Genomic DNA, 19,533 nt, shown 5'->3' on the forward strand with positions numbered 1-19,533 from the left:
CCACTGGAAGCCCTGGCGGTATATTCTACCAGTATCCCCAGCAAAGTCTCAAATATACTGGGGCCAAGTTTCAGTCCAACCTCAAGGTCAGAGGACTGCATACTCTCCCCTCTCCTCAAGTGTTGTTTGAGAACAGGTGGATGCCACGCCTGTATCCCTATCCTGTATGTCACAGAGAAGAACTCCTGATTTATACACTTATTCTACTAGAGACAGACAGGCTCAAAAAAGTACCTGCTACTGGTTATAAGATTGGTAGCTAACTGAGAAGGAACATTATGAACAGAAAGGTTACTGTGCTTTAAAGCTAGTGTCTCTCTTCCCTTCGAGTTCCTGAACTGATAGACTAGTAATGTAGCATAATGTCAGCCCTGGGTAGTTTATACTAAAATAAATTTGAGGCCTTTTTGTTCCTTACTTATGCCTTCCCTACTTCTGCTTTAAAACCAAACCAAACCAAACAAACAAAAACTCTCCACATTGATCAAATATATAACAAAGGAGATATAAGATCAGTTTTTCCAGGGTAGTAAAATCAAATTAAAAACCAAATATAAAACCTGGATCAGAAAAACAGCACTCCAGGAATTGAGGTTGGTCTTTAAAAGACCGTAGGAAGACAATTTCAATAAGAACTTGCTATTCTCAACAGTGTTATCTGGGTCTCTAAGAAGCAGAGGGCAGTTGTCCAGATTAATGCATTAAACTGGGACTCAGTTCCCTCAGAGGGTGATCCTGAGTCACATATGTAATCTCCTATTCATCCCAGTTCATCTATTATCACAACACACACCCACTTCCAGTTGTTTCGTTTATTATTAAAAATCAGTTCCTTCTTACCAAAGACATTAGAGGCTTCTGCTGCTCAGCAGAGCAATGAGTACCATCCGAGACACTTCCAGGTGTGATAGATGGTAACTGCCCACTATCTCACATTATCCCAGACCACATTATTGGAACATTAAGTAGCTGGTGTTGAAATTGTAATGAGACCTCTGGGACATAAGACCTCTTGGCTTCATACTTATGTATTTTTATTCCTATTTTGGGGGACATTCTCTTCATAAAAGAGCGATTAAGGAAACAGGTTCTAAGGAGATGGAGATGGAGCATGAAGATGATGCCAGGGCTATAATTTGAGTCTAAGGTCTTGGGAAGAAAGGAGATAGTCAACAGAGATGAGAGAAGGAAAAGCCAAAAGGAGCTTCTCAGTAGATTTTTCACTCTGAAACAAACCAGCACAGGGGGTAGAGAGCAGCATCATTCCCTGATTCCACTAGAAGGACAACAGGCAGATACTTTGTGGATATACAAAATAATTACATGATTCTAAAGTCAAAAATACGTTAAAGATATACTCAGAAGAGTCTCCCTTCCACTCCTGTGCCCTGATCTCAATTCCCCCTCATCGCCTTCTATAAATAACCATGTTTATTAGTTTCCGGATTGTCTACCCATGTTTTCTTCTATAACTTGTAGTATTTCCATTTTGTTATGTTTAACTGGTCCATGTGGAGTTCATCCTGGTGTGCAGTATAAGCTATAGATACAATTTTATCTTTTTCCAAATGATACCCAATTGTCTCAATGGCATTTATTTGAGTCCATTTTTTTCATTGTTTTGAGACATTTTTATCATATATTAAATGTCTTTATCTATTGGATTGATGCCTAGACTTTATATTATGTTCCATTAGTGTCTATTCATGCACCAGTTCTGTACCGTTTTAATCTATGAAGACTTTATAGTATTTTAAATGTCTAGTAAGACCAGCCCCTCTTCATTGCTCTTCTTTTCCGAGTTTTCCTGGAAGTTTTTTTTATTTTTTCCACATGAGCATAAGAATCAATTTGTCTAAGTTAAAAAAAAACCAAAAAACAAAAAACTTGTTGAAATTTTTATTGGAATAATACTAAATTTACAAATTCACTTAAGCTATATATTTCATTATCTTGAGTCTACTTTTGTGTCTTTGGGGAGTATTATAAAGTTTTCCACATAAGTTTTTTACATATTTCTTTTTACCTTTATTCCTAGGACTTCTGTAATTATGGTTGTTATTAAATGAGATGTTGACGTTCTCTGCTATGTTATCCTCCAACTGGTTCTTCCTTGTTTCTATGAAGCTTACTGACGTCTGTAAATTGCCTTTATATCCTGCTACCTTCCTGAATCATTTTTTGTTTGCAATAGTTTTTCCACTGATTTACTTTCATTTTCTAGACACACCATCAGATTATAGACAATCTATAATTCTCATATATTTAATCACTTTCTTTACAACAGTGCTGTGGCAAATACCTCCAACAACCATGTTAGATGTTACAATAATAGTGGATAGCCTTGTTTTGTTTTAGATATTAGCAGGGATGCCTCCAGGGTTTTCCCATGAAGATAGTAAGATAGATGTTGGTAAGCAAGATACTTTATGATGTTAAGAAAATACTCTTCCATTCTTTTTTTGAAAGTTATTTTTACTAGGAATACATCTTGAATTTTCTCAAATGTTTTCCAGCACTATGGAGACAATTGCAAGATCTTATCTATAATAATATTATTAAATATATTAATATATCTTCTAACATTGAACCATCTTTGTATCCCTACAGCAATTTCTACTTGGTTATGAAATTTCATGCTGTTTGATTCCATTTGCTAATTTTTATTTAGGATATTTGCATTGATATTCATAAATGAGATTGCTCTTTTGTCCAATCTTTATCAGATTCTGTTTTCAATGTTATATTTATTTCTTTAAAGAATTTTTTGAAGTTGTCTTTCTTCTGTGCTGTGGAATAGAATTGAGATTACAAGTCTTTAACTCAGAGATATAGAGAACAAAGTAGTGGTTACCAGTGGGGACAAGGAAGACAAGATAGAGGTAGGAGATTAAGCAGTATAAACTACTATGTATAAAATACATAAACTACAAGGATATATTGTACAGCACAGGAAATATAGTCAATATTTTATAATCACTTTAAATGGAGTGTAATCTATAAAAATATTGAATCACTATGTTGTATGTCTGAAACTAATATAATATTGTAAATCAATTATATTTCAGTTAAAATAAAGAGATGATAAGTCTTTAAAGAATCCCATTTAAAACCATCTTGGATACTTTTAGGGAGTTTTAAAAATATTCTATCCAATATTTTCATTGTTTTCAGCAGAATGATTGGTCTAAATAAGCTATTACTTCCTCCTGAGGAAAAACTCCTACCTTTCTTTACCTTATTTACTCCTTCTAATCTTTCAAGACTTTGTTCAGTTATCATCTCCTCTAAAAAGTCTCTGAACCCCCCAGGTTGCGCTAAGGTGCCTCTATCCTGGGCTCCTTCTGAACTTTGTTCATCCGTTTATAGCTACATTGTATTGAAGTAGTCTCTTAATGGTATTATTATCCTCTGTTAGCCAAAAGTTTCTTGCAGACAGGGATCCTGTATTGCCTCCACTTTTTCACTTCCAGTGTCTAGTGCTAAACACAGTGAGTGACATATAGTGGGAGTCTCAATAAATACTTGATGAACTGATCTTTGACTAAATTCTCCCAACCTGCCACACCACACATACCTGTTTATTCTCCAGTTCCTGTCTTTGTAAATCGCTCTTCAACTTATCCAGGAGCTCACAGCAAAAATCTAGGACTCATTCTTGGCAAACTGGGCCCCCTCAAATCCAGCTTGTAATCAGTCACCAAGTTGTATCCATTCTGACCTTAAAATATTTCAAATTTACTCACTTCTGTCCCTTTCTGTGGTCACTACCGTAGTCCAAGTCCCCATAATTTCTTTCCTACATCTCCTAATTGCTGTTCCCCCTTTTTACTCCTGGCTCTACCCCTTCTATAATACACTCTTCATCAGGAAATCAAAGTGATCCTTTAAAAACACAGATGTGACCATGTCACTTGCATAAAACCTATCAATAGCTTCCTATTCTTTTGGGATAAAGTTTAGAATCCTTCATGTGTCCCCCAGGACCCTGACTGATCTGGAGCATCCCTACCTTTCTAGCTTCAACCTGTGCCCCAGCCTCCTTATTCTGACCTCCTTCTCTTCTTCCAGCTTCTTAAGCTCTTTCCCTCTTGAAGTCTTTGAATACTCTTTTCCATTTTCTGGAAGGCCCACTTCCTTTACCTCCTCCACAGCTTTGATCTAGTTATATCCATTTATCTTCCAGGTCTCGGGGAAGTTTTCCTTGACCTCCCAGCCCGATTGAGGTCTTCTATGGAATGGTCATATTACCCTTCTTTATGTAACTTATCACTATTGTGATTATGTAGGCAGTCACGTGATTTTTTAATGTTCATTTCTCACGCTATACTATAATTTCCATGGAGACAGAGACTGTGCTGACCTTATCTTCAGCTGGATATTCAGCATCTATCATAACAAACAGTAAATTAATAGGATTAAATAAGTATTTGTGGAACGAATGGATGAAGTAGTGAAGGAAGGGAAAAAAAAACATTAATTACTGAACTCTGAGCAAAAAGCCTGAAGGAACAAATGCTCTATTTCCCCTCCAGGGGGAGACATACTCCTATTAGAAATAGTACAGGCCTCAAGAGGGCAAAAAATTCTGAGATCAAACATAATTTGCTTCTCAAGCCCCTGAAATTGATTCAGAGATTCCAATTATTTCCCTGTTAGCAGCATTCTCCATATCAGTCAGAACTACCCACTGATACAAGGCAAGTGGGCATTTCCTCTGTTAATTTCCCTCTCCTGAACAATTTTAAAAACTCTCCTGCTAGTGGTTTGCTAGGAAATTTAACTACAAGTGCCCACATTCGTGAAAAAAATAGTATATGTAATTTAAATTTTATCATTAATATTTTTATTTGTATTTTTACTATAACTTTTTTTCAAAATCCCTCAGGCAATCTTTCTTTATAAAGTCTCAAAATGTAGCAAAATTATGCTGATAGTGGGAAATATTGGTAACCTGTAGGGCCAAAAAATAATCAAATATTCTTGAAAAGTTAATTTAAAAAGAAAAACAAGGGATTCATAAGTATCCTCAAGCCTTGGGGAAATTTAAAAGGAAAAAGAAAAAGAAAAAGAGTAGAGTTTGTCTGCCTCTGGACAATTTCTGAAAGAAGTCCTTGTTTAATCCTGATGACATGTCTTGGGAGACTAGCCCTACTGCACATTAATGCTGTTCTTTTCTTTGCTGAACTACTTTCTCTAGGACAAAGTTTAAGTGTATAAAAAATTTCATGAAGTTTATATTTCTTTGAACTTTCTTTTTCTTTTCCTTTGCTCTGTTTTCAAAATTCTCTTTCAACTTTCCTTTAAAATGTGCCACTGACTTCTTTCTCAGGGTCAGGTAACAGCAGTACAGAGGCATTCTACTATCCCTGACTTTGAGAGGTCACTTCACTGTAGTTCAGTTCAGTTTGCGTTTATCCAATACCTACTAGGTGTTTGGGACTGTGCTATAGGGAGAGGGGAGTGCAGGAAATCTAAGTGCCTGCCCTAGAGCTGCTTACAGTGTAACTGAGGTTTAGTCCTCTCAGTTACACTGTAACCTCCTTGAACAAACACAGAGAGGACATAGATAAGAATCAACATTTATACAGTTTACAAAACCATTTTTCACAAATATGATCTAAGTTTTGCGAAAGTAACTGTTGGAGTAGGTGTTGCTACTCTCATCCTGTTGTAAAGTCATCAGTAACCTGAGACTTAGCTAAGTAACTTGCTCAGACAAGTAAGGCAACGAGACCTACTATCAGAACTGGAAACTTGGTCCCTATGGTGTTTATGTGGATATTTCATTGTTTCTAAGTTAAGGAATATGCTAAAAGTGATAACCCTAAAAACTAAAGAAATTCAAAATTACAAGAGAAAATATACTGTTATACTAATGAAGGAAAGCAATTTTTTGCAACTAGTCTGACCCTTGGATCTTATTTTTTCACCCTATATTGTTAATGTCGACAGATTGCCTCTCTTCTTCACTCTCAGGGTATCTCAAACTTCCTTTTGGTTCTTTCCTTTTTCTTTGGTGATGGGGGAAGAGCTTCTTTGGAAGAGATCACTTCTTCTCACTTAAGTCACCTTTCTCTAGGAAGGGTGTCAGGAAAATTTTGCCATTAACATTAGCCAAGCAGCCCCTGAAGAAGGGTGAAGCCTTTTTAGACAGAGGAGTAATTGATGAGTTCTGGCTTGAAGCCAGAAAACTGTTGTGAAAGGCTTCATGTTACCACTTAGAGAGGTTGCAGGGCAGAATTCCTCTTCTCCAGCACACTGTCACACTAGATGACTGCACTCAGTCAGGAAAAGTCTGGAGCCAACTGTTAAAGGAAAGAATTTTTCACTCCAAAAAGGAGTTGTACAAAAGCCCATGGCTGTTAGGTTGCCACAGTGCTCAAGGAGCAAGCACCCAGATCTGTAACCAGGAACAGCTCGATGGCATCTACCCATGGAGACTGGATACTAATACATGTTGAACAGTGATAGCAGCAATCATTACAAGCAAAACATCATTATCAAGTTTCTAGTTCAAGTTTATGCCAAGCTCTGAAAATAGGAACACTAGTTGTACTGTCAGTTAACACCATCTAATAAACACTTCTTCAAAACAGAACTAGAATGAACAGGGGAGAGAAGACAAAATAAGTCTTATAAGAGATACAACATATTAAAAAGAAACAATTCAGGGAATCACTTGTAATCAAAGCATGAAGATCAGAAATAACAAACTGAAATGTATAGAGATGGAGTTGGGATGTTGATTGCAAGATTCATGGGCTGTGATCAAAAAACTACTTTATATTTTGGCTTTTACCTTCTTTTAAAAATATTTATTGGGTGAAGATAATTTTCCCATGCCCCTGAATGGAAAATTGGCCAGGTGTCTGACTTTTTGGTTCATTCTTCAATAATGGACAGTCCTTAATTAACAGTCACTTTAAGTCAGAAAAAGGTCTTGATTTAGTAATTAGAATGTTTCCAGTTGGAGATGGTAACCAAATACTTTGGTCTTCATTCTAAGGTACTAGTCTAAGCTCTCTCCTTCCCTCTCTCATGTAAAGCCTCCTGTGGCTGATGGCTGCCTGCCTTCAGCTTTCTTCTCAACTTACCTCTTCTTCCACTAGCTAGCTGCTAATTGATCTGCTGTGTAAAAGTGGGAGGAGGCAGGACAACTAAGGAGATAGGGCAGTTCTGTTTTGTTAGAACGGGTCGGTACTACCTGGGCCTGACAGATGGTTAAAGCCGACACTTTTCTTGTAGGTGCTTTTAAAGATTCTTTAGAGATTCCCATCATCAGAGACCTCTCACTTGAATCCCTGACCTAGACAGACACAAGTGGTTGCCTGCAACAACCTCTGTAGGTGCTAGGGTGCCTGCATCCATCTCTAGTTTCTGGTCACTAGGTCCCTCTACATCTCAAGACAAGCCTTTTGAATAGCAACCCCCTGCTGACTGTTCTTTACCCCACATCAGGTCCAGGGAAACATTTGCACATTTGTCATTCTTACCGAATCTGGGTGTGCTGGTGGATCCCAAAGCAGCCACCTCTGTTTTGTAGCCACTGCCCTCTTTAATTTATAGGCAAAAGTCGGTGCAATTGTCTGTGTTTTACAACTATGGCAAACAATTTCTAAGCTCCCTGGTCCCACAAAGCCCCTCTTCAGGCCTGAGGAGAAGGATGTAGGACCAGCACTGCCTCTCCCTCAGGGTGGGAAGGGAGTGGGAACTCAACAACACAAGCACATTTTTCCACAAGAAACCTCTTCACAGACCCATCCTCTCTACACTCTCTTGATCTCACCATGAAGTAGAACTGTTCTTTAACACTGACTTTGCACATAAAAAAATTTGTTGAAATGATGATCTTTAACTGCAATTGACTGTTTGCAAATCTGTCTCCCCACCCCTGATAATAAGGAAATGTGTCTCTCCATCTCTGTCTTCCCTGCACTGCTGAACACAGAGCCTGGAATAAAGTAGGTTCCCAATAAATGTTTGATGAATTTATGAATTAATGGACCTGAAACCTCCTTTGGTTGTGTGGTGGATTCTCAGAGGTGCTACAAAATAATCTGTGTGGATGGGCTATTTAATCACTCCTTGGGAGACTAATCGTAAGATGCTAGGATTTTCCCAGAATTTATATACCTTAGTATTTAGCTATAAAGAAATTTTGAGGGATGAGACAACACAGGAAAAAATTATCTTTTTTAAGGAAGAAATGGATAAATAAACATGAGACAGTTCAAGTTTTTAGAAAACTAATGGGGTGTCAAATCAAACTTCAGAAAAAATTCCCCATACCCAAAAAATTCCCCCAAAGCTGTGGGAACTATAAATGTTTGAGTGGTTTGTTTCAAAACCCTAAAGTAGGATGAAACAACAAAGAGACAAAAAATTAAATTTAAAATATTTGGCAAAATGTTAATGTGTTAAGTATAGGTAATAAGTAGTTCATCATGCTATTCTGTCTAGTTTTTTGGTATGCTTGAACATTTTTATAATATAAACAACAAAAAAATTGAAGCTGGAAATCAGCAGTGTCTTTGCTTTGGAAAGGAGGTGCCAGAAAAAGCAAAAATGGGACATAAACTATGTAGACTTTACCATCTTTTCAGTAAGCCTTCATGGGTTCCATTAATATTGTAGTTATTATGATAGCCATAAAGCTGTTCTTATTTGGACTAGGGAGTAAAAATTTTGGAAGCAGGATTTTTTGCTTAGGAATTAGGTAGATTCAGAATTTACAGAAATAAAGGGAAATTCAGAGGTTATTTCAGCCAGTGCTCTCACTTTACAAATAAGAAAACTGATCCCCAAAGAAATGGAATGAAATAACTATCAGTCTTAGAGCTGGGACAAAAACCTAGGTCTTCTGTGCTCTGGTTTCTCCTTCTACTAACCTGCTTGTCACCTGACATTGAACAAGAGCTGCCAAGACATAGAACCTCAGAAAAGGAATGGATGCTACCCTTCAAGTGCAGTATTTTCATTTGCTGGGTCTTTGACTCCATAGTTTCTGCTGTGGACAGGTGGGAACTTCCTTCTTTTGTGCAGTGGATTCTCTGAGACAGAACAGTGGACCCACTGGGGTAGACTTACTAAGATGAAGGCCAGAGAGGCAGTCACCAACCCCTCAGTAGGTCAGCTGTGTGAAGCTTGTGCTCTACTTTGAGAAAACTATGGCTGGTACCAAGCAGAGCAAGACCTTACTGGCTCTAAAGAGAGAGACATAGCAAGACTAGGCCCACAACATCATAGAACAGAATGTATTACCTCTCTGTCTCTTACCGCATTAATTCCCCAGCCAAGTAGGATCCAAGGGGCCAAAGGAGTTCAGGGGAGAATATACCATTGGGCTATTCATGTGAGTCAAACAGTTCTGGACACAGGGATGGGAGTTTGAGAGGTACTGACTGAAATGAAGTTAAAAAACACATGTAAGTGGCTTGATTTTTTTCTATGACCTTTCCTGCTGGTGGCCAAGAAGGATTTAGGTTCACAGAAAGAACTCCCTCCATTTTTGGATCAGTACCAACACAGGTATCTCTTGTCCCTGTGTTTGTAGGTTTAATGTTCTTAGAGTCCTAATACAGATTTCTGCTTTAGAAGCAATGGGCACAGAATCAAGCTGTCTCCATTGACTAAATTTGATCAAATGCCTTAGAGTAGCTTGGGGGTAAGGTGGGGAATTCTAGTTTCCATACAATCTCATTCACATTCCTTCAAACTTACCCAAGTAAATATATGAATTTAAAACAATGTAGTTAATATGTAGCTACAGCTTCAAATCAACTCCCCAGACTCCCTCCCAATCAGAGGCCTGCCTCTAAGCCCCTTTTCCAGAGCTGCCAATGACCAAAACAGCCTTTAATCCAGAGGCTGGAATTGGTGGTTTGCAAGTTGAATGTCGCCATTTTAAAATGTCATTTTAAAAATGATCCTTAAAAACAGATATGGCCAACATTTGTAATTTGTGAGAATTCACTTTTTTGAAATCTGGTTTTCAGCTGCTTTTGAAAAACTGAACAATCTCACCACAGCAGAGTGGTGATAGACTGGGGACACACTCCTGCATGGCAAAAATTCTTGAGTTTGGAACTCACAGGAGGTCCACTGAGCTTTGCCAGTTTGCCACCTCCTCATTGATATGAACTGTCTGGGCCCTGCTTTACTCTCAAACTGGTTAGATTTTGTTGCTTAGAGCAAGCTTTGGGCAGTGGACGCTGGGGCACTCTTGGTTAAACTGGCTGCGGGGTAGATCACAGCACTTAACAGCCTGCCGGTGTAGGCGGCTTCACTCTACCTGCACCGCCACATGCTGGCTTCATAATGTCTACGCTTTGCATGGAAAATTCATTACTCAGAGGCGTCAGCATCTTCCTGGATAAGAAGGGTTAATGTCAGCACGTGCATCTTTTTCAGTCCTCAACATTTGGGCTAGTGTTCCTCTTCAGTATTTCTCTTGGTATAGTTTCCTTTGGGGGAGCGTGAACAAGTTCAGGAGGATTCCGAGGAGCACAGATGCGTTCCAATGTTACGAATAATGCTGTAAGTCTCTTTTATTTGCCAAAGACACTTCTTACTCACAGTTTAGTCTCCTAAACAGCAGAATCAGTGTCGCCAGTTTGGGACTAATGAGGGAATTAGGTGCGCGGGTCCGATTTCAGATGGAGACAGTGGGAGGCAGCGGAAGTACCGCGTGAACTCACTGCACGCCTGGTCCACGCAGGCGCGGCCCCTCGGAGGCAGTCCAGCCGCCCTGACAGGTGAGCTCTGCCCACAGCTGCAGACCCGAGCCCCCGGACTGCGGCCGGAGAGCGCCACATTGCGCCTGCGCACAAAGCCTCCGGCCGCGGCAAGACAGTAACCCGGTAACTAGGTCTGGGTTGGATGGAGGCGGCTTCACAAGCTTGCGCAGGCGCGTCCCGCGTTCGGACACTGGTCGGTGCGCCGGCGCCCATCCTACTCGTTCCTCACATCCTGTAAACAGAACGGCCCGCCCGAGACAACTTCTGCTTCCGGGTCACGCCTTGACAGCGGCTTTCACCACCCAGGTCAGCCCCGCGGTTCGGTGAGTGTCGCCCCGCTGCAGGAATGTCAGCAGCCAGGTTCCCTGACCCGGGGCACCACGCCCAGTAGCCCTTCCTCCACTCCCCGCTCAGGGTTTGCCAGCCCTCCAGGCTGGGACCTTGTTCCGGGCCTTGGGGAGACTGGGGCGGGGGCTGGTCCATTTCTGGGCCTCCCCGGGCACAGATTACGCGGCGCCGTTTCAATACCGGCCTCGGGAGACCTGCCGGGATTGCTGCGGTCTTTGCAGAGCCCTTGCGGAAAGTGACACCATACGTCCTCGCTTTTCATGCAGTTGCCCTCCGCCCCTTAGACTCGGCAAGATCAAGCTGCTGCGAGCCGTCTCCGCAGGTGGACTGGGCCAGGGTCTCCCCGCCCGAGGGGGCCGAAGCAGGGCCTTAAGCAGCAGGGCTGTTGAATCTCACCTCTCCTACTTGGCTTCTCGCTTCGAAATAAAAAAAAAACCCTTGGTGTTTTCTCTGGATCCAAAGTGAAAGAAAACGGGAGACGGGGCTTTCTGCTCCAGCAGTGGAAAGGGGCCCCTTGGGGGGTCAAACGATGCACGAGCTGCAGTCCGGAGATAGGTTTCCTTCCTGACAGTGTTGTCAGTGTGCCCCTAAGTTTCACTCTTCAGCAGGAGCTTCAAGAGAGTGGCAGAGGACCACTGGTCATATTAAGAATTAGGAGTTCTTAGCCTAGAGTCCAAGAGCACTCCGAAAGTGATTGCAGGGTTTATTTCTTCAGATTGTCATGGCCGAGAAATGGTTAACGGAACCACTGGTTAACTTCAGTCCACGCCTTCCACTTCGGATGCTCTGTTTTCTGCCCCCGCTGATTCAAATGCATCTATGCCCTTTTTTATATTTTTCCTTGCAACAAAGAAGTATAAGATACAGACCATTGTCTCTGAGGAGTTTCGTGTCTGCTGGAGAGATTAAAACACATGCCAAGGCTAAATTATCTAGGAAAATTCAGAGAGGCATATAAACAAGTGTGTAAGCTTATTCATTCATAATAAAGTAGGGGAGAAGAATATCCAGTTTGAATCATTGATACTTATGAATTGAATATTTTTAATTTGCCGTCTATTAATTAATACTGTATATATTTTAAATAGATAAATTGCTACCGATTAGCAAAATGGAAACTATTAGAGTTTATAGTATATTATATAATGTATAATGAGATTATCCTTCACAAACAGCAAAAACTACATAGTATGAAATGACCAAAATAATTTTAGGATTTTTTCCTTAGTAATCATCATATGCATAACATGTTTAATTACTGCAAATTTTGAATTTTTTTAGGATTCAAAGTAATAGGCTTTACATTGGTTCAACAAATACTCATTGAGAACTTGCCATGTGCCAGGCATTATTAAAAATAACACTATATTTACCCCTGAGGAACTTAAAGTTTCATAAGATCATGAATTCCTAAACAGTTACACCTAGGGAGCTGATGTGGCATACCATATTTTCTCTACAGTTTTTGATATGTACTTTTTCATAGAAATGCTCCACCTTCTTTGCTATAATCTTATATGTTCCCCAGCTGGTATATGGCTCTTATACAGCCAGAGCTTTTATCATAGTTGAATTAAAGTATATTACATATTTTCTTCTTCCAACCCAGAGCTCTCTGTCATGTTGTAGTTTCAGCATATATTTGACCAAGTCTACTTCTCAGTTGTCACAAATGGCCAGTTATTAAAAACTTTAATTCATTTTGCACTCTTAAATCTGCCCATTTTCTCTAACTGCAAGCATACGCCATTGGTGTGAACTTTGAAATTCTTTTCTAATTTTATATAGATGACCCCAGAGAAATTACACTTTGGCATTCCTTCCTTATTTTGGAATATTACCTCAAAAACTTCCCATCTTTTTCTTTGCTGAAGACATTTTGAACTATCTCACAGATGCCTCGTCATTATTAACATAGATGCGTTTGTTACATAGCCTTTTCCCTCTCTTCTTACAGGTTAACAATCACTTCCATACCCTTTAGTCAGTCAATCAACAGCCAGTACTTATTAGGTACCTATTTTTTTTAGAGACTCTGTGGTTGGCCTATATGGACAAAATAGTAGAAGACAAGGAGCTTGCCTTCCAAATGATCACAACTTAGATGGAAAAACATAGCTGTGCTGCAAGGCCAAATGTAACAACTAACCTAAAGATAATAAAGATTACATACTTCACAGGAGGTAAAGAATGTTTTGTGGCATCTTTAGCCTTCAGAAATCCCCTTCCTTGCCTAGTCTTTTTTAAACCACACAGAGCTCCATGGGGATCACAGAGCCTCTTGGGGAAATCTTGTGCTAGACTAGGTCAAAAAGAACTGAGGTCCTGAGGGTCAGAACATTTGCATCCAGGTTCACCCATCTCTCTCAGCAGCTATTCTATTTCCTGTGATTAAGAAAAAATGATATTAATGAATCATCGATCTCTTTGAAATCTTGTTTTAGTATTGGGAAGGCCTCAGAGAACTCCTAACCCTAAGGACAGGTATGCTCAGTGATAATTGTGTATGCCTAAAACGTCTTTGTTTCAGGCAGTTTGGAGCATGTGAACGTACTCTGAGCCTTGATGAGTTCCAGTATGTGGTATATTATGCAGAGCATTCAGAGCAAATACTCTCTCTCAGAGCGCTTAATCCGAACAATCGCTGCCATTCGCTCCTTCCCACATGACAATGTAGAGGACCTCATCAGAGGGGTGAGTGTGCTGTGTTGATGTGAGAGTCCTTTGGGAGGTGAAGGGGGAAAGTTCCTGGGGAATCCTAATGGATTACAGATTTGCAGCTCTGGCTCAGCACAAGATCACAAGGAGTTTTTACCATCTTCTAAAATGTACTAAACCATTAAAATATATTTTCCCTATGTTTTGCTCCTCTTCCTTTCTGCCTTTCACAGTGTGCATATGATATTTTTTCTTCAAGAAATAGTCCTAGATAACCCTAGTCTCATGTTCTTTGTGAAATCTCTGGATATGGTGCATATGGGATCCAGCAAGCTGGAAGTCTCCTACACAGGTTGTACTAAGGGAGGAAGGAGGCAAGCAAAGCATGAGTGGTTTTCAAATCCTTGTGGTTTATAATAATTACATGGAGTGATAGCATTTGCCTTCTATCTTAGTTTGTAGTTCTGTAGAGAATATCAGCCCCTAAAATGCATGGTAATTTTTGGCTTAAGATAACACCTTAACTGTCTGATATCTAATCACTGCTCTTCCGTAATTCTGTTAAATGACTAGTATCCTAGAAATCTTTGATACCTTTTTCTGTATATTATTCCTGTTGAAGAGAAGTTACAGGGTAGTTTTTTTGATCACTAGAGGATACATTCAGGTAGTTACTTCTGTGCATTCTTTTTAACAATTTTAGAACCCTTGTTATAGCCTGGAGCTCTGTGGTTGCTTCAGAGTCGTGTGACATAGCTGTGAGAAGAAAAAGTCCTACCGTGTTAGTTTGTTCTCAGCAAAAGTGACTGCTGATCAGAAGACTCAGCAGTAGAAAGTTTGTCACGTTCTAATTCTAGCTCTGCTGCTGAGTCATTCAGTGACTTTGGTCTGACTGTGGTATCTCCATCTCCTTTATCAGATTTGAAATAGAAGCACCAGTGGGAGCTAGGTGGCAGAGAACGCTGATATTAAGAGGCTACTTTGAAGATGTTTATAAACAAAGAGATAACGTTCAGATGACCTTACTTTTAGTGATGGTCATCTGGCAAATGGCAAAAAGAGCATGCCAGTTCTCCTGGCTTCAGTCTGAAGGACTCACTTTCCTGATTTTTTCAGTGCATGGTGGCCAGAGAACAGAGGTTGCTTTTCTGGCTCTCCTGCCTGACGATAGGGTTCCACTGCTCTTATACATGAGGTTGTGTCCAAATGACCATCTGGCAGGCTAGCTTGTGGAGAAACATAATGACTTGATCTAAGGGAATCGAAAGTTCCTTTCACTCATCTTCAGTGTATTCTTTTGGTTTGGATATTGACATTATAATATTATTTAATTCATAGGAATAGAAACTAGGACTGGTAGTATCTTACAGTACACTCAGAGTTAGACCCTTTTCCCCCAGACCTGGTTCTGAGTCTTGCCCTGCATGGTGAGCCAGAGCTGAGCACACTGACTGAAGTTTCCTTCCGCCATAGGGAGCAGATGTGAACTGCACCCACGGCACACTGAAGCCCCTGCACTGCGCCTGCATGGTGTCAGATGCTGACTGCGTGGAGTTACTCCTGGAGAAGGGAGCTGAGGTAATGTTTTTAACACTGTCACATCAACGATTCATTAAAACTTGAGCTTCACATTTTCTTAAAATTTCTTGCCTCTTCTCTCATTTCTTCCCAGCTTCTGGCTCATGGTAACATTGGCATAGCCAATATTAAAGCAAAATGTGATGGTAAGTGTATAAAATCAGCCAAGGGATTTCATTCTTTTGCCTTCCTTTCTTATGCTGTCCATGGCTCCAGGAAGAGGGAGCCCCTTTCTGACTCAGTCCAAACCATTTACGACCTGCTACCAGATGTGCACATCTCTTACCACTGAAACTGGAAAATAGTCATTAGGCACTCTCTTCCTCAGGATTAAGCTACTTGTGCTATTTCTGCCCACTATTTTTTTTCTCTTTTAGCTTATCTTGTTCCTATTTCCTTTCTAATGTATCTTTAACGTAAAAAACAGATTAATTTTTATGGACATGAGCAGGAAGCAACATAGTATAATGAATGATTAAAAGAATGGACTATGGAGCCAGACTTCATGGATTGAATTCCAGTTGTTACTCCCAGCTGTGTGACATTGAACAAGTTGCTTAACCTTTCTTTGCTTCATTTTCCCCTTCTCTAAAATGGGGGTGATACGGTATCTTCTTCCTAAGGTTGTAGAGTGTTTAGAACACTGGCATGTGATAATTACTGAGTGCCTGTTAGATAAATAGATTCTCAGTTTTAACAGTTTTGTTTTGAATCTTCAAGGCGCCTATGCTGAGGCACATGTTTGAGTCAGGCACGCCATGAAGCTGGTGTGCAAGCCCCAAATACACTGGTCAGTAAGCCTGCTCCAGCCCCCAGCATCCTCACCTCCACACAGCCATGCTGTTCTCTACTTGTCAGTATCTATCCCATAATTTTTCGCCCTGAAGTGAAAGCCAGTGATTAGTGTCAGTGAGGACAGTGAAAATATCCTGGGCAAAAAGAAAAAAGAAAAAAGACAGGTTTTAGCTAAATAGAAGGTTGAACTCAGTTTAACATTTTATGAGGGAATATAATATACTATGTATAAACTTGGAATTTGAAGTCTTTGTAGCCTTCAGAAATTAGAGGTGATGCTGATGTTTTTCTTTATAATTTTTTAACATTTTATTTTTATTTATTTATTATTATATTATTATTTTGGTAAGGGGGGAGGTAATTAGGTTTGTTTATTTTTAGAGGAAGTACTGGGGATTGAACCCAGGACCTCATGCATGCTAAGCATGCACTCTACCACATGAGCTAAACCCTCTCCTCTCTTTTTTCTTTTTTAAATTTTATTTTATTTTATAATTTTTTTGGGGGGAGGGTTTACTTATTTATTTGTTTTTAGAGGAAGTACTGGGGATTGAACCCAGGACCTTGTGTATACTAAGTATGCACTCTACCATTTGAGCTATATCCTCCCCTGAGGTGATGCTGATTTTTCCAGCATGGGAGGATCTGTGCTCTTTCTGCCACATGCTTTCCTCTAGGTTCTCCTGTGACACCACAGCGCATGTTTGCAAGGGGTTGACTTGGATTAACAATTTGAGCTTCTCTGTATGGTTAAAGAACTTAGCAGAGCTACCTGGGCAGAACCTTGGCCTCATTATTTTTCAGTCTGGTTGCCATTAGCCACGGGATACAGAGTGAGTCAGGATAAGTAAAATAATCCAAAACTTTTACTCTGGCCAGTGTATTCAAGCTGCTTTCCAATAAATGTCTTTCAAAGTAGTTACAAGGACTTAACTATCTTCTCTTTCTTCTTACTCTGTAGTAGAGATTCTAGTAAATAGCAAATAAGAACATGGATGCAAAAACATCCATTATTCAGGCCAGCTAATCCACGCACATAACATTTGGGGATGGTCCTTTTCCTATTTGCTCCTCAGCTCCTATCATATCTCCATGCTCGTCACCACAACTCCCTGGGAGTTGCTTGTTGACCCTCGTGTTCAGAATGTTAACGTAGCAAAGACAGTGGATAAACACATGCAAGCTTCTTGGCCGGCCTGTCCTCTCAGTTGTTTGTAGACTGTAATGTAGTCCCTCCCTCTTTACAGGTGAATGCCCTGGATGGTTATAACCGGACAGCCCTCCACTATGCAGCTGAGAAGGATGAGGCTTGTGTGGAGGTCCTGTTGGAATACGGTGCAAACCCCAATGCACTGGATGGCAACCGAGACACCCCACTTCACTGGGCAGCCTTCAAGAACAATGCTGAGTGTGTGCGGGCCCTCCTGGAGAGCGGGGCCTCAGTCAATGCCCTGGATTACAACAATGATACCCCACTCAGCTGGGCTGCCATGAAGGGAAATCTTGAGAGCGTCAGCATCCTTCTTGATTATGGTGCAGAAGTCAGAGTCATCAACCTAAAAGGCCAGACACCCATCTCCCGCCTGGTGGCTCTACTAGTCAGGGGACTTGGAACGGAGAAAGAGGACTCTTGCTTTGAGCTCCTCCACAGGGCTGTTGGACACTTTGAATTAAGGAAAAATGGCACCATGCCACGAGAAGTGGCCAAAGACCAGCAGCTGTGTGAAAAACTGACTGTTCTGTGCTCAGCCCCAGGGACTCTAAAAACACTCTCTCGCTATGCAGTGCGCCGGAGCCTGGGACTCCAGTATCTGCCGGATGCAGTGAAGGGCCTGCCACTGCCAGCTTCTCTGAAGGAATACCTGTTACTTGTAGAATAGCCTGGAGGAGACGTTTGCACCATTACATGGGCAACTCTGGGTGAGGTTTTGCCCTGTGAAACTGTCTCTCTTGGAAAACAAGAAAAGCAGTTGTTCCTGTTGTGTGGTTTATATTTCAAGGCAACATGTCACAACAGTAACCTCCACATCACCTCCCTTCCCCAAACCAAGCAACCAAACAAACAAAAAAACCTCTCACTTTTGTTTCTGTTTATTGCTTACTTGGCTTTTTAGATTACACCCTCTAAAAGAAGAGGTCTCCCCAACCCTCCCCTTTAGGGAAAAAGTCAACAGTGCAACTGAATTACTCTAGGAAGACAAAGAATACTTATAGAATGTGAATTTGGTTTTCCTTTGGGGACATGATTAACATTTCCAAAGACTCCTTCTAGGAACATTTTAGTTGATCTGTGAAGAAGTTTAAGAAAACTCCAGCTAACAACTGAGGCCCAAAGATGAAGAGGCAACAAGCTCAAATGGTGTGCAGGTTCAGAATTGGGCTGGATGATGTCCCTAGAATGCCACATCACGGGGCATTCAGAAGGGACTGGCGCCCTTCCTCACCACTGAAGGGAACGGCAGTCTTTGCCCCTTTTCCATGAGTGTGCTCGAGGTCATAGTAGTTCAGCAGGTTTATTTTAGAAAGATTGTCTTGCTGCTCTCCACGAAGTAGAAGACATAGAAGGTTCTAAGCAGTCCTAAAAACTAGAAGTCCTAAGAACTTTTCTTCTAGTGCAGTTCTTTCTCTTCCTGGAAGCCAGTTTGCTATACTGGGCTTCGCAGGCATTTCCTGCACTGCAGACAAAGGTGTTCACTCTCGCAGGGGAAGAAAGAGCTGGGCTGGGCTGCCTTTTCTCATGGGTCTTCTTCATTCCCTAGAGGAAGCTCACTCCCTAAGAGCTTGGAGGTTTTTTTTTTTTAGTTGTTTTGGAAACTTTGCTTTTTACTGCTCTCTACAAGATACTGGTGGAGGGGGTGGAGCTGGGGAGTAGGAGAGCACCATAGCCCTTCCTCTGAGAGGCCCACCTACCCAAAAAAGACCTGTTTTAGTGAACAGTACTTAGTCTACAATCTCTTCCTTTTCACGTTGCTAAACTCAATCAAGTTGTTATTGATCTTAGATGACCTTACGCAAATTTGAAAAACTTTTTTTTAACTGATTGGGAACTATGAATAAAAATTAACAGAATCGGCTGACACAGCTAATTTGAAAAAGTATGACGCTTTTGTCCTTTTGCTGTTGGCATTTTTTGCTCACTAAAAAAAAAAGAAATAAACAGTTCTAAAAGCAAGTTTGGCAATTTCTACTCTTCCTACTTTTCTCTAAGTTATTTAATTATCTTGAGCCCCAGTGTCCTCATCTCTGAAATGGGGCTGTAACCACCACCCACATGGGCTGTTTTTTAGAACTTTTTTCAGGGTATAACAGTAATACTTTGCTAGTATTAGGGAACTACTAGAGATAATCCTTTCCTCCACCCCTTGTAAAACCCTGAACCTCCTTCCTGCTTCAGCAAGCAAGTGTGGAAACTGTG

General features: G+C 40.6%; 1 protein-coding gene across 3 annotated transcripts; it reads left to right on the forward strand.

Moving 5' to 3' along the window:
• The first annotated feature begins 10,374 nt into the window (after nt 1-10,374).
• ASB8 (ankyrin repeat and SOCS box containing 8) lies at nt 10,375-19,290 on the forward strand. Of its 3 annotated transcripts, none has more exons than XM_010964207.3 (4): nt 10,375-11,062; nt 13,622-13,781; nt 15,219-15,323; nt 17,366-19,290. In XM_010964207.3, exons 2-4 carry the CDS (start codon nt 13,653-13,655, stop codon nt 17,996-17,998), a joined length of 867 nt encoding a protein of 288 aa, XP_010962509.1. In that variant the 5' UTR covers nt 10,375-11,062; nt 13,622-13,652; the 3' UTR covers nt 17,999-19,290. The 3 variants fall into 3 exon arrangements, with proteins under 3 accessions (XP_010962509.1, XP_010962508.1, XP_045379587.1); XM_010964206.3 differs by having other exon boundaries at nt 10,376-11,062; nt 13,618-13,781; XM_045523631.2 differs by lacking the exon at nt 13,622-13,781 and having other exon boundaries at nt 10,378-11,062.
• The last annotated feature ends 243 nt before the right edge of the window (nt 19,291-19,533 follow it).

The sequence above is a fragment of the Camelus bactrianus genome, chromosome 12 (genome assembly GCF_048773025.1).
Source record: "Camelus bactrianus isolate YW-2024 breed Bactrian camel chromosome 12, ASM4877302v1, whole genome shotgun sequence".
NCBI classification, from domain to species: Eukaryota; Metazoa; Chordata; class Mammalia; order Artiodactyla; family Camelidae; genus Camelus; species Camelus bactrianus.